We start from the raw sequence: 13,409 nt of genomic DNA, 5'->3' as shown, positions 1-13,409 counted from the left end.
ATGAGAGTCAAAAAACTGAGCTGTTTCAGTTTAATTTTCTTTTTATTTTTGCACCTTTAAAGCCAAAGGAGCCCATCACCCACTTACTTATTCAGACCAAACTCCACCAGAACTGAAAGTAATTTTAAGAACAGGAAGTGAGATTCCCCTATTGAAAATTTATATAGAGAAGACCGCATCATTTCTTTACAATACTCCTAAAATGTTGTCAGGTTTGACTGAAAGTCTTACACACGTCTTGACTTCATTTTATGTCTGACTTTATCCCACTTGTGAAGGTTTGTTCGTTTTTTTTTTTAATCGCATTGCGCAAAACGAAGTGTCTCTACTGTTACATCAGTGAAGTAAACCGGAAGAGCCACCGTTGGACTCGCCCGACGGATAGCTCGCCGTGATCGTATAGTGGTTAGTACTCTGCGTTGTGGCCGCAGCAACCCCGGTTCGAATCCGGGTCACGGCAGTTTTTTAAAATCATAAATATGTCTTAAAATAAGTCCACAGACATTATCTACCATACAAATGTACTTTCGAAAGCTGTTCACTTTCAAGTCCCCAATATTAACTCTCGCTGTAATTTTTCCCAGACACCCACAAACCAACCAAAGCCGAAATGATTAGCTGATCAATTCATTTGTTAATTAATGGAAAATTAGTTCTGTAATGTTCGATCACTTATTTTAATAACTGATTAATCATATACATTTAAGTCTAAACGTCCTGCATTCAAAAATCTACTTAAGTAATAGTATTAGCATTAACATACCTCCAGTACCAAAAGTAAAAGTACTCATTATGCAGAATGGCCTATTTCAGAGCAGTGAATATTATAATGAATAAAGAATATTATATAATTGGACTATAATTATAAATTGATAACATCTGTGTACATGACTTTAATGTTGCGAATGGTAAAGGTGGAGTTAATTTGAATCACTTTTTGTACTGCTGGGTATCTTGAAAATTTCCCTTGGGAATTGCATTGATAATATATTATCTTACGGTAAACCATAATAGTTTATTCATAATTTATATGTTGGTTATATTTTGTGTGAAAAATATAGGTTTTCAAATAAATGTAGTGGAGTAAGAAGTGAAATATTTGCCCTTTGAATTGCAGTGGAGTAGAAGTAAATATACTTAAAAACTTTTCATGACCTTTCAATCGACCTACCATCTGCAATAACTTCATACGATAACCTGTGCAATAGCCACAATCTGCTGCTACTGTTGTATATTTTTGTAAATATCTAATTGTATATATTTTTATATTCTATTATTCATCTTTTTCTTAAGTATCTGTTTCTGACATTTGCAGTTTTTTCTCTTGTACTGTCCACTTTGCTGCTGTAATACTGCAAATTTCCCCACTGTGGGTCTAACAAAGACCAATTTACTCTTAATCTTAACCTTCACCACTGCACAGGACTCAGTTTTGCCATCCCTAAATATCCCATTCCTAAAAGGAGTGGCTGGACATTTTCCAAGTGGGAGATGCTCAAGATGACCAGCTGGGGGCAGCCTTGCTCCTGGGTTCAGTATTGGTCCAAACCATAGACTGTATATAAAAAGGCCCAAAGTGCATTACCCCAATGTATAAATGGAACCCCTGCATTGTATTAGAGCTTCACACATCATCTTTTGCCATAGATATTGAGGTAATTAGATATTAAATATTGTGAGTAATAAAAATGATTATGATTATACGATGTAACACACTCTACATTGGTGCAGGTCAGATAGAAATATTTAAAAAGCTGTACAAGATTGTCCATGGATGTTAAATACAATAAACTGTAGATTGAATTAATGCATAATATGTGAGCAGTTTATTTGTCATTAGTTTATTTTTTTTATTTTGTTCTTATACTCCCCATCTTGTGTCTGTGCGACACCTATTGTGGATACTCAGAAAACAGCAGTAAACTGGATTTAGATGTTAGTATACTGTTTGCTGACATTAGCATGTCCATAGTAGTGGTCGAGGTTAGACCCACCTCCCAGTATCTCTCCCCTGGGAAATGTTTGTAACCTCCACTGCTTTTTTGTCTGACCCCAACCACTCTCTCTTTGTACGTTAAGACATGCTAATGTAAATTGAATGTGTATGTATCAGTGAATACAATGGAGTTGACCCCCAGTTGCACTGCTGTGACACTGCAGCTCCAGGCAAACTGGCCATGCCACAGTGTGGCTACAGCTTGAGCTGGGCAGTTTACTGTGTGAGTGTTACAGCCAGTCAAATCAACTTTTGTATTATTTCTGAATAACCACTGGACAATGAACATAAATCAAACGAGGGGGGAAAAAAAACATCACTTTACTGGGACTAGAACTAGGTTGGATTAGGTTGCTTCTATTAAAAGCTTAAAAGTGAGCTCTAAATCTTTCATAAATTATTTTTTGACCATGAATTAATTCAGCCATTCATAACAGCTGACAGACCCTGCACTGCTCCACCATTTGTTTTGCTCCTCCACCGTCGTCAGGTCGAGGCTGGTCACATGACCAGTCCGCCGTCCAATCCGGTGCGAGAAGACGTCGGCTCGTAATTTTGAACAGACGGAGAGCAGCCAGGCGGAGCTGGGTCTCAGCAGAGCTGGCAGCACTATATCGAGAATTTCCTTCCCCGAGTGATGGATATTTTTACCTCTTTTCACATCGGATGAAGTGAAAACGTTAGCGCTGTCGTTAGTGATAAACATGAGTTCCCATATTATCACCCCCGGACCGTACCGAGCCACAAAACTGGTAAGTTTTAACGGTGACCGTTAGCTAGCTTAAAAGCTGGCTAACAGCGAATCCCTGAAAATTAAAGTCAACAATATCATACCGTACTTAACAGTGATATACCTCACACTGTCTGTTGGAGTTCTTGTAAATGCGATAATTTAGTTTTATCATTATTTTTCCTATTACGTAACCCAGGTTCCGCTGCCCAGTTTGTGACTTTACTTAACATTTCAGTTGAATGTGTTTCAAAGCTTCCTAGTTATGGACTTGTTATTGTCTAAATCGCCCTCTTTTTGTATCCGGAGATTGGAAGTTTTACACGCTTCATTTTTACAGGTTTTTTTAAATTCACACCCTCACCTTACTTAACCTTTAAGTCAGACATCAACCCAAATTCATTCAACATCTTTGTTGATGGATCTGATGATTGATTATGTCTGCTATATGTTGGAATATAGTGGAAAACCCCCCTCACCGTTTCCCGGTTCAAGTGCAATTTAATGTCTTCGTCTTGCTTTCTTAGATTTAAAACCCCAAAATGTCCATTTATCATCAGCGCCACAAAACAGCGTTATCAAGAGCTAAATCTGACACATGAAATACTGGAACCAGCCAAAGCTGAAACGATTATTCACATAGAAAAATAATTGTTAACTACTTTGATAATTAATTAATGGTTATTTTTTTTCCAAGCAGAAATGTGTTAAACAAGCCCAATATCTTGTTTGTGAGCCAAAATGTTTGTAAATCTCCAACCAAACTGCACCAATTCATCCTCATTTTTAGTGGTCATCAGAGTGATACTGTCAGGAGTTCGTCTCCCAACATATGTAGTCTGAGCTATCCCATGAGTTCAGCTTCACGTGGGACAGCTTAGTCTATGGTAAACTCTGTCTCTGTCATCTTTCAGTGGAATGAAGTCACTCGTCTGTTTCGGGCCGGCATGCCCCTCAGAAAACACCGCCAAAACTTCCGGCACTATTCCTCCTGCTTCACTGCCTCTGCCGCTGTGGATTGGCTCCACCAGTTGCTCTGTAGCAACAGCAATTTTGGGCCTGATGTCACCAGGCAACAGACGGTACAGCTCCTGAAGAAGTTTCTGAAGAACCATGTGATTGAAGATGTGAAGGGTCGCTGGGGCACTGAGGTTCTGGAAGACAACAACTCGCTGTACAGGTAGGCAAGCTTTTGAGAAACTTGCTGCAAAATTAAGGAACAAAGGACATGATTAAATCTAGATTGCAAAATTGCAAAAAAATTGTTGACTTTATGCAAAATTATGCATTCCTCGTCCTCTCTTTTTTTCCCAGATTCCCCTCAACTTCTCCTCTAAAACCAATTCCCTGTCCAGCCCCAAGATCAGCCCCTGGTTCCATAAAGAAAAGACCTTCATTCAGGGACAAGGAAAGTTTCTTCAGGTTTAGGAGTATCAAGAAGCACGAGAAGGAGACACAAGTGAGCTGGAGTGGATGTGAATTCTTGTATCGGTCTTCTCACATGTATGATGAAGTGTGAAAATTTAATGCCTAGGCGTAGACAAAATGCCTGGTTACAGTGGCAGTTTGAAAGCATGGTTTAAATGTAAAAACAAGAAGGAAAATGAAAACTATTATGTAACATAGGTTCATTCTTTGTTTGTGCCTTTCAGGAAAATGTAGATCCTGCCCTACCAGCAGAGGAAGAGAATCAGTCAACAGGAGAGAAGCAGGTGCAGAGACGGGAGCTGACAGTGGAAGACGAACAAGACATCTGGAGAGACATCACCCTGACCCAGTATAAACACATATTGGGCTGAAAGCCTTTATACTTTTTCTGTTAGATACACCGTCACTGCATGGCTTATATTATTGTGATATTGAAATACACTAAATACTTATCTTCTTACACTTGTATAACCAAGGAGAAGAAATCTGATCTAAGACACAAGCAACGACTACTGTCCAGAAAGTAGCTGAATAGGGGGATTTTCTTGCAAAACTAATTCTTGTGTGTTATTTTACAGCCTCCAGAGGATTCTGGGTATCGCATCACTTGATGAGGTTTTAAACCAGCGATATATAAACCCGCAGAACATCATCCATAATATGACCAAAGTCAACAAGCATGGAGTGGTCACACTGGATGACAAGACCAGTAGGTTTATTTATGAGCAAAAAACATAATGCCAGCAGCAAGCATAAAAATCATCATACAATATGATGGCAATCTGTCCTCTCTATTTATCCTCTCTAGTTTAATACATCTTTCACATGATTCTTATATTCTCTTTATCATGTTCACTTTTTAAGACCTGCACACCACTAAAATATGGGCATTGACCACATTAGATTATTACAAACAGTACGACATACTGTAACTGGGACCAGTCTAATATGTCAGTTATCTCTCTAGATGACCTTCCACACTGGGTTTTATCTGCCATGAAGAGCTTGGCCAACTGTAAGTAGCAAACTACAGACGCCTCTGCATGTCCTGCACCAACACTGCTAAGAATTCAACAATCAGGAAACTTCTTTTTTTCTTCATTGATACATATGTTTTAAACACTTTGACATAAATGCCTTTACAGAACTTTACATTACACGCTGCGTATTCTTAGAAATCCCATCAGTTTTCAATAGAACTAGATCATCTGCACCATTCAGTAAAAATAAGCACTCTCACTACTTTTTGTAGATATTGTGAATTCTCTCTGTTGGGTTTATGAATGTAATTCGAGAAGTCTAAGCTTTGTAACATCCTTCAGTCTTGTGATAGCTGCAGTAAACTACTGTTAATTTCCAGGGCCGAAGTACGACAGCGCGCAGCCGTCCTATCCCGGCTTTGAGAGAGATGTCTTCAAAACAGTGTCTGATTACTTCTACAGCCTTCCGCAGCCGTTACTCACATATGAGCTGTATGAACTGTTTATCAACATCCTGGGTAGGTGGACCACTTCCTGTTACCTCCAACCAATGAAAAAGCAGCTAACTGGATGTCCTTTTTGAGAAGTCACTTGTTGGTGTTGTGGTACAGTGAAATGCTCCAACATCATAACACAATTTTTTTCAGGATCTTATCAGTAAGTCTCGTTGACATTCTGTTTCCAGTATGGGGTTGTCTGGTTTGACCTCTAACAGTGCCTTTTGACCCCTAACAGAGGTTTTGGATGTTGTCACTTCTGTACTCCCCCTCTGTGTTTTTGTGTATGCTCGTTATGTGTTGTCTCTGACCAGCCGATGAATCTGTATGTGCAGTAAAGGTTTAAACTAACTAAACCTTCTCCCTCCTCTTTACTGTCTGCTTGCACTGACACCCTGCCTGCTCCGCTTGGCCCTCTCTGCCTGTCTTTCTGCATCCACTCTCAGTGTTTTGTGGGTACGTTGCAGCACCCACCACGCGCCAACGTGGAAAACGCAAGATGTCTGACCTTCCCTCAGTCCCCCCTCCAGCCAAGGCATCATTCCGCTCAACAGAGTGTCTCCTCCTGTCACTGCTCAGACAAGGGACATGTGACGAGACAGAATCACCCATGAGAGATGTGCTTGGCGGGAAACTTAAGTCACGGCTGGCAGCACTGGAAGGAGTGGGCGCAGGTGACAGTCAGTTAGGTGGCAGCTGCATGAACCTGAGCACAGTTGTTTCCACAAGTCGTCAAAGCAGGAGTTGCTCACTGGAAACCATCCTCGATGACTCTGCCCCTCTCACGCGGCAACAGCTGTTTCTGTCCAGTGACAGTCTGGCATCCTGCGCGTATAGCAACAGGAGCCAGGATGACACTTCTGCCATCGCAACACCCCACAGTCATTCAGATTTTACATCTTTATCCAAAGCAACCCCTGCTACTTGTGAAAATGCTCCAGGAGGTACAACCAGAAACAGACTATCTGTAGTTTCCATGGCTGGACTGTCAGTCACACAGAGGTCGCGCCACTTGCGGCCACGCAGTGTAGGCAGCTGTCTGGACATTGTCGTAGAAACCATGGAGGAAGATGTCAAAGAGACCAAGTGGCAGGGCCGAGCAGCCAGCTGCCTCAATGTAAACACTCCTGCAGACCAGCATCACTCCTCTTCAGCCTCACATCCTCCCTTGTTGTCCTCCTATCATCCCTCTTCTTCCTGTCATCCTTTCGCCTCCCTCTCTTCAACTGCTATGGCCAAAGTACAAGGGTCTCATGCTACCATAGGACCCAGTGGGCCCAGACCCGCCTCCAGCACCTCTAATCTTTGGATGCTTCCTGCCCCTGCTGTTGTCCGGCGCTGCCTCAGCTCTCTGGATGTGTCCAAGCCATCTCGACCTGTTTCACTGTTCAAACCGCCTGTCTGTGTGCCCACCAGCAGCTCCCAGCCCCCTCAGCCCAAACCTGAGCACAGTAAGATCCTCTCCCCTCTACCTGTCTGTCTGCTTGTCTGTTCATGCCTAATCAGACTAACTCCATCTAACATCTAACCACAACTAGAAGAGTTAACTGAGTTTTAACTTAGAAATACAACGTTGTTGAAATCAAAGGGTGAAGCTGAGATTTTAGCTGAAGAGTTGCAGAAAATGATTTCACTTTTTGGTGGTCTGTGTTGTTCAAAGGTTTCAGTAAACATATTGAAAGAATATAGAAATAAAAGAAAGTACTGGTTCAAGGAGCACAGATATCTTTTGCAGCTTGTTAAATATTAAGAGAGAAAGTTAAGCACATTGTAAGATGCTTACTTTTGGCATGTTTTGTTAAATTCCCTCTCTGTTGATTTTGAGTCACGCAGTGTACTTTGCTGCTTTACCAGTTACACTTAACTTAAGCAAAGCAGCTTTTCAATCTACTAAAATAAAGAATTATATTTTTCTGTCATCAAAACACACAAAACAAATTTCTGCGTGAAGCTCCGGAAACTGGAATATAGGTGATTGAAAATTTTAATTTACAGAAATGATGACCGTGATGAAAGAGGCACTGAAAGAACATGAGAGTTTAGAAACCATTTGATGATTCCTGAATGTACAGATACTGTATTGTTTAAGTCAGGGTTCCCATGCGTCCTGGAAAACCTGGAAAACGCGTGACAAGTTTTCAAGTCATGGAAAACACATGGAAAATGAGATAAAAAGTGAAATGTCCTGAAAAATATTGTGTTGTCCTGGAAAGCGTTCTCCTATTTTCAGGCAAAGTTATGTTTAGGATCATGTTGACGTTCAAATGGTAGGCTGGTTTATGGATGACAGTATTTATCATCATCCTGCATTAATATCTCCTGGAGCTTGGAAATTTCAGTCAGATACATTCATAAAATATGATATAGGAATAATAGCTATTTTATTCTTATCAGGAAAGGTCTCTTTGATTTCTGCAAAAATGAAAGATGGCGCAGGGCTCTTTCCAACTGCACTGGTGACTGGAAAATGAAATTCATGAGGATACATTTGAACAGAATCACTGCAACATACCTCCCAGTCACCAATAGCAGCTTAGTTCAGTAAGCCAATGACACCTGTCTTTGTAGGTTACGTGGAACATTTTCTACTATGTACCAGGTATCTATTTTCAACATTAATCCACTGAAATGTCCAAGTTCAAGGCAATATCCATGCAGGACCGTGATGTCCTGGAGTAGAGCTATGGACTGGGATGTATAAGCTTTCTAATAAGTACATTACAATACACAAAATGTTACCTTAGTAAATCTTACATTTTGTCACTGTAGCTGTAGTTTATTAATCCTTTCAGTTATCCATCCGTCATTTGTGTGATATAGTGAGTGTGATGTAGCAGTGATGGATGAATGTGGTTGTGAAGAGTGGGTCTACTACATTTTTTTTTGTTTCATAAGGGATTGCACTGTAGAATTCACCTGCCTCTGTGATCATTACTGTACAACTGTGTGTGTGTGTAGGCCTTCTCCAGCCTCAGTGTGAGCGTGTAGCCATTGAGGCCCTGCAACTTTGCACCCTCCTACTCCCCCCTGCTTCCCGCAGGAAGTTGCAGCTCCTCATGAGGATGATGTCACGCATCAGCCAGAACGTGGACATGCCTCGCCTCCACCCCGCCATCGGCACCAGAACACTGGTGAGGAACTAAACAGTTGTTACAGACACATATATATTTGTTCTCCTGTGATACTGATTTCTCTCCTGGGGATCAGTGACATCTTAGTGAAGTTCGTTGTTTTACAGACACAATTAATTTATTTTCCTCTAAATTACATTTTTTTTTTCATTTTTTCATTTATATGTCGTAGTAGCTGTTTTGACCGTTAGTGTTGATTTACATCTCTTTCTGTGATTCTTGTTTCAGATGGTTCACACCTTTTCAGGCTGTGTTCTGGGCAGCGCTGAGGAGTGTGATTTGGACGAGCTGTTGGCCACCAGGCTGGTGTCATTTTTAATGGACCATCAACAAAGCATCCTCTCAGTCCCTGAATACCTGCTCAGTGCTATCAATGACCATATACAGTACCTGCGCACAGTACAGGTACACCTTTAGACTGTCACAGTATATACATCCTTCAAATTCTTCCTGTTCAATCAAGTATATCAACTCAAAACTTATATCATTCACACCCACAAGATCTCCAGGAGTCAGCAATATTTTGTCATAAATGTGGGTGTGTTGTGGTGCTACAGAGATGTCCCGTCCCTAAAAATCATATTGTATGGATGTAAGAGAATGTGCCTTTTTGCTACAGACCCCTCCTCATTTTTAGATTTTTTTTTTTTCAGTGGAAATCAATTGAAAAAATGTTCAATTGCAAGTGAAATCATGACTCATATCGTAAACACAATATTTCCCAATATAATCTTAACATGATTTTTTACTTTATCCTTTAAGCCCAACAAACCATGCATTTTTTAGTTTATGTAACAGAAAGATTATGAAATGTACTTGAAAATATCGCGAAACTTTCTTGAAGTCAAAATCTTTTTTTTTTTACCGTCCTGACAACAGGTCCCTGTCGACAGTGTCCCTGATATTGATGACGGCGATCCAGTTTATGCTCCAGTTCCTGTGTTCGCGTTTTGCCGTCAGATTAGCGGTGCTGAGTTTGAACAGCAAAAACTGGCATCTTCCCAGAAGGCAATGGAGGAGTTACTGGATATCCTGCTGACAGACCAAAACATAAGTGAGAAGGACAGACGCAAGAAACTGAAGCAGGTAACAAAACACTCCTCTAACGCTCAGTCAAGTTATATTACTGTTTTGTTGTCACTTGAATTTCTTGTTACTTATTAGCCAACATATACACCGATACCAGTGTATCTGTCAATATCCATTTGTCTGTGAGCCCAGCTGTTTCAGCTACATTTAACTGGATAGTTTTAGCCACTTGATGCTGGATCGGTAGCTGTCTTTTGTTGACCTTTTCAGCTGTCTTCAAATACAGAAAATTAAATTTTCAACTAGGAAATAAAAAGTAACTTAACATCTCAAAATATTCACCTTGCTGCAGTGATGTTGAAATGTACTCCAGGGTGTGGCATCACAGTTGGCTGCAGTTACATGTGCAAAAAAGCACCCAGTGAAACAGACTATAAAACAGCAAAGGCAGTAACATGCTGCTTCTCAGATGGAATTAAAGGTCCAGACACACTTTAAGTTCTGGGCATAATACACTGGGTTTATGCATAGGAGGAGGAGTGTGAACAATGTTAACAGAGGGGACCCTCATGGATATTTTCATTAGACCATCATTTCAATGCAAACACACTAAGGATCATTTTAGAACCAGTTAATCATGAGTGTAATTGTCTGTTTCCTTTAGTTTCAGAAGCAGTACCCCGACATCTACAGTCGTCGGTTCCCCCCCTCAGACAGGGAGAGCAAGACCGACAGCAAGCCAAAGATTAAACCTCCACTCCTCAACATGAAGAAGACCAAAGCTTTCAGCATCAGGAACTAAACTAACCAAGTGTCATCAGCATAGAGGCCACAGTCATGATGTCATTTTTTGCTGCACTAGAACTGCACTGGCGCTGCACTCCTGGGAGATTTGAAAAATCTCTTTGCAGCTGTTAACTTTACATTGTTACATTGGAAACACTGTTATTCCTTGTTGTGTATCTTGTGTTTGGTTATAAGAGAGTTAGTGCAGGCTGGGAGACTTCTACAACGGTTAAAGTGTGTATTCATGTATGTATGTTTGTGATGTGTGTTGACAGCTGAGTAAGATGAAGGAAGGTGGACAGACAGTAGCTCATTAGACTAGTTCACATTAATTACTGTGTTCAAGTATAACATGTTTTTAAGAAGCAGGGTTTTTGTAAAATGTTCTGTTTGTTTAGCGAGATCTGTCCCTTTGGATCTGATTAGCCATTTCCTTCTCACCCCACCTTCCTTGTCTATTGCCAGCTAATGTAATACTGACATACGTGTGTGGGGGTGTGTTTAGGTGGGGTGGGGTGGATGGGTTCAGAGTGCATTTTGGGAGAAATATAAGCAATTCTGGGATCACTGCTCCACATGGGAAAAACTAGATTATAGATTAATTTATATGAATGATGACATTGGGAGCAGTGCTAGAAATGTCTTTGCTTGAAGTGTTTCTTGTCACGTGAATTATTTTTATAGACTTAACTAAATGTTTTATTACATAGATTCTCATGTTTTATTTGAACTGCTCGTTAGTCTTGAACCTTTTTCTCAAATGTTATGTCTTGACACTTTTGTCTTTTGCCTCTTAGACTTTCTATTGCTTTTCTATTGCTTTCATTTTTTCTTTCTTTTTTTGGTTTTCTGCAGGAGAGATCTTTTGATTTTCATAATCTCTGATTTTTCAGATGAAACTCAGTTTATTGGATAGAGCAATGTTTTGCACTGGGTTTAGGCACTGTGAATGGCCAGCAAGCTAATGTCAATCATCAGAATTGTTAATTTATAAATATTTAATGCATATTAAAGAAACACCCTAAAGAAAGTTTCACCAGCATTTTTGGGCAAATGGTTGCTACGGCTTAAAGTCTCGAGATGTTTTCTCTGCATCTGCAGCATCCATCATTTAAAGGCATTGCTGTGGCTACTGGCTGTATGTATTGCTTAGAATGACAGTAGCTGATGTCCATTAATTTTACTGATGGATTTTGAGATGACGTGCAATACAGAGCCCACATTATGTCAAGTGTTTGAGAAGGTGTAACAAACTAAAACGTTACTCAACATGCCAAGCTCTCTGTTTTTATTTGTCTTAGGCTGTATGAAGTATTAGTTCTACCCTGATACGTGTTAGTCTATACCTCAGCTCAAATGGTGTGTGTGTAACCATGTATACACTCATCAGCAGTGTTTTTGGGCAAAGACCTTTACCGAGGATTGTATATTGTACTCTTCCTCTACCTTGTTTACTATGCAAAGTCCTGGGAAATAAACCTGTTCCGTTGTTCTGTTTCTATGGCTTAGTCCTGTTTTTTATTTGTGAGTGTGAAATAGATGTGTGCAGCTTGCTGTAACAACTGTACATGTTTCTTAAGTGCAGTCACTGAAAGTGTAAGTGGCATTTCATTTAATAGCATTTTCTTTTTTCCAGTATTGAACATAAATTTAGCAAGTTATGGTGGGGTCATTGATATTAATAGCAATATTATCAGATTCAGATGTTTGTGTTTATGTTTTACCATCTTATTTATCAGCTTTATTGTTGAGGGCTGGGATCACAGGGACTAAAATGGCTATACCATGCACTTAACTGAATACATACAAACAACCAGGCAGGTTTGAGATGAGGTTATGATGCGGTCCACTTTGATACAGCACCACTATTAGCCCAGCGAAATAGGATCAACACTGATTTACAGGAGCAAGAAAAAGTATGGGACCCTTTTGAAATTCTCCATTGGTTGGTCATAAAATGTGATCTGACTTTCCTCCTTAGGTCTGTTTGGACCTTTCCCCCTTGTACATAGAACTGCTTCACCTCAGCCATATTTTTTGGATGTCTGGGGGGAGCAGCTCTCATCAGGTCTGGACTAAGGTCTGGGCTCCGACTGGGCCACTCCAAAAGGTGGATGTCTCTTTGTTTATGGTACCGGTTCTGTGAGGCTGCACTTAATGCACAGCAGTGCCTTAGTTAAATGCTAACATGTTTAGCAGGTATTACTGGTCATGTTCACCATTAGCATTAGTTTTGGATGTGTTTTATCATAGATCAATTTGACAACTTAAATTTCTTGACCAGATGATGGCGCTAGAGGGAAAGTTAAGGGGTCATTAAAGTTCTAACAGTTCACCCTGAGGGGGACGTGAACATCTGAACCACATTTCATGGCAATCCATCCAATAGATATGGCGTTGCTTCACTCAAAACCACAAATGTCAACTCACATGACGCTACAGGGGCACTACAGGATTCATCCTCTGTGGACCGTGAATGTTTGTACAAATTTTCATTGTAATCCATCCAACAGTTGTTGAGATATTTTAGGCTGGACCAAAGCGGTGGACCCCATAGACCCCTGTCGCTAACGCAGCTAAAAACAATGTAATATCAACTGCAATACAAAAAAAATCAAAAACACTGTGTAACCTAGTATGACTTGGTTTATATTCTGAGGTCAATCTTTCCATTTTTGGCCATTTAAATGGTAAAATGATCAGCATGTTGTTCACTGTCCAACACAAGCCTATTTGTGGGGTGAGTTGAGCATGTCAGACGGTTGGGGGCTGTGAGGTTTACTTATTTACAAGCAGGAACCAGCATCAGTCGTCTTAAACTTGCTTGCATCA

General features: G+C 40.3%; 1 protein-coding gene and 1 non-coding gene across 3 annotated transcripts; both read left to right on the top strand.

Moving 5' to 3' along the window:
- The first annotated feature begins 388 nt into the window (after positions 1–388).
- trnah-gug (transfer RNA histidin (anticodon GUG)) lies at positions 389–460 on the top strand. The gene has a single exon. It is a non-coding gene; the product is annotated as a tRNA-His (tRNA).
- A 2,093-nt stretch (positions 461–2,553) lies between these two features.
- depdc1a (DEP domain containing 1a) lies at positions 2,554–12,074 on the top strand. 2 transcript variants are annotated; one of them, XM_071486264.1, is made up of 12 exons: positions 2,555–2,748; positions 3,641–3,906; positions 4,041–4,185; positions 4,379–4,503; positions 4,733–4,863; positions 5,122–5,169; positions 5,515–5,652; positions 6,078–7,082; positions 8,590–8,762; positions 8,991–9,167; positions 9,642–9,848; positions 10,456–12,074. In XM_071486264.1, exons 1-12 carry the CDS (start codon positions 2,701–2,703, stop codon positions 10,591–10,593), a joined length of 2,601 nt encoding a protein of 866 aa, XP_071342365.1. In that variant the 5' UTR covers positions 2,555–2,700; the 3' UTR covers positions 10,594–12,074. The 2 variants fall into 2 exon arrangements, with proteins under 2 accessions (XP_071342366.1, XP_071342365.1); XM_071486265.1 differs by lacking the exon at positions 6,078–7,082 and having other exon boundaries at positions 2,554–2,748.
- The last annotated feature ends 1,335 nt before the right edge of the window (positions 12,075–13,409 follow it).

Source organism: Trachinotus anak, unplaced genomic scaffold (assembly GCF_046630095.1).
Source record: "Trachinotus anak isolate AG129_WGS33_773 ecotype Australia unplaced genomic scaffold, CSIRO_AGI_Tana_v1 ptg000010l, whole genome shotgun sequence".
Lineage (NCBI taxonomy): Eukaryota > Metazoa > Chordata > Actinopteri > Carangiformes > Carangidae > Trachinotus > Trachinotus anak.
Note: the sequence above shows the minus strand (reverse complement) of the source record. Positions and strands in the feature narration are given on the sequence as shown.

Bases quoted from the DNA above. Each gene is read 5' to 3' on its own strand.
- depdc1a (XM_071486264.1), top strand. From the start codon at position 2,701: ATGAGTTCCCATATTATCACCCCCGGACCGTACCGAGCCACAAAACTG. The intron at 4,504-4,732 runs GTATAAACACAT...GTTATTTTACAG, and splicing joins AGAGACATCACCCTGACCCA to CCTCCAGAGGATTCTGGGTA. The intron at 5,653-6,077 runs GTAGGTGGACCA...ATCCACTCTCAG, and splicing joins ACTGTTTATCAACATCCTGG to TGTTTTGTGGGTACGTTGCA.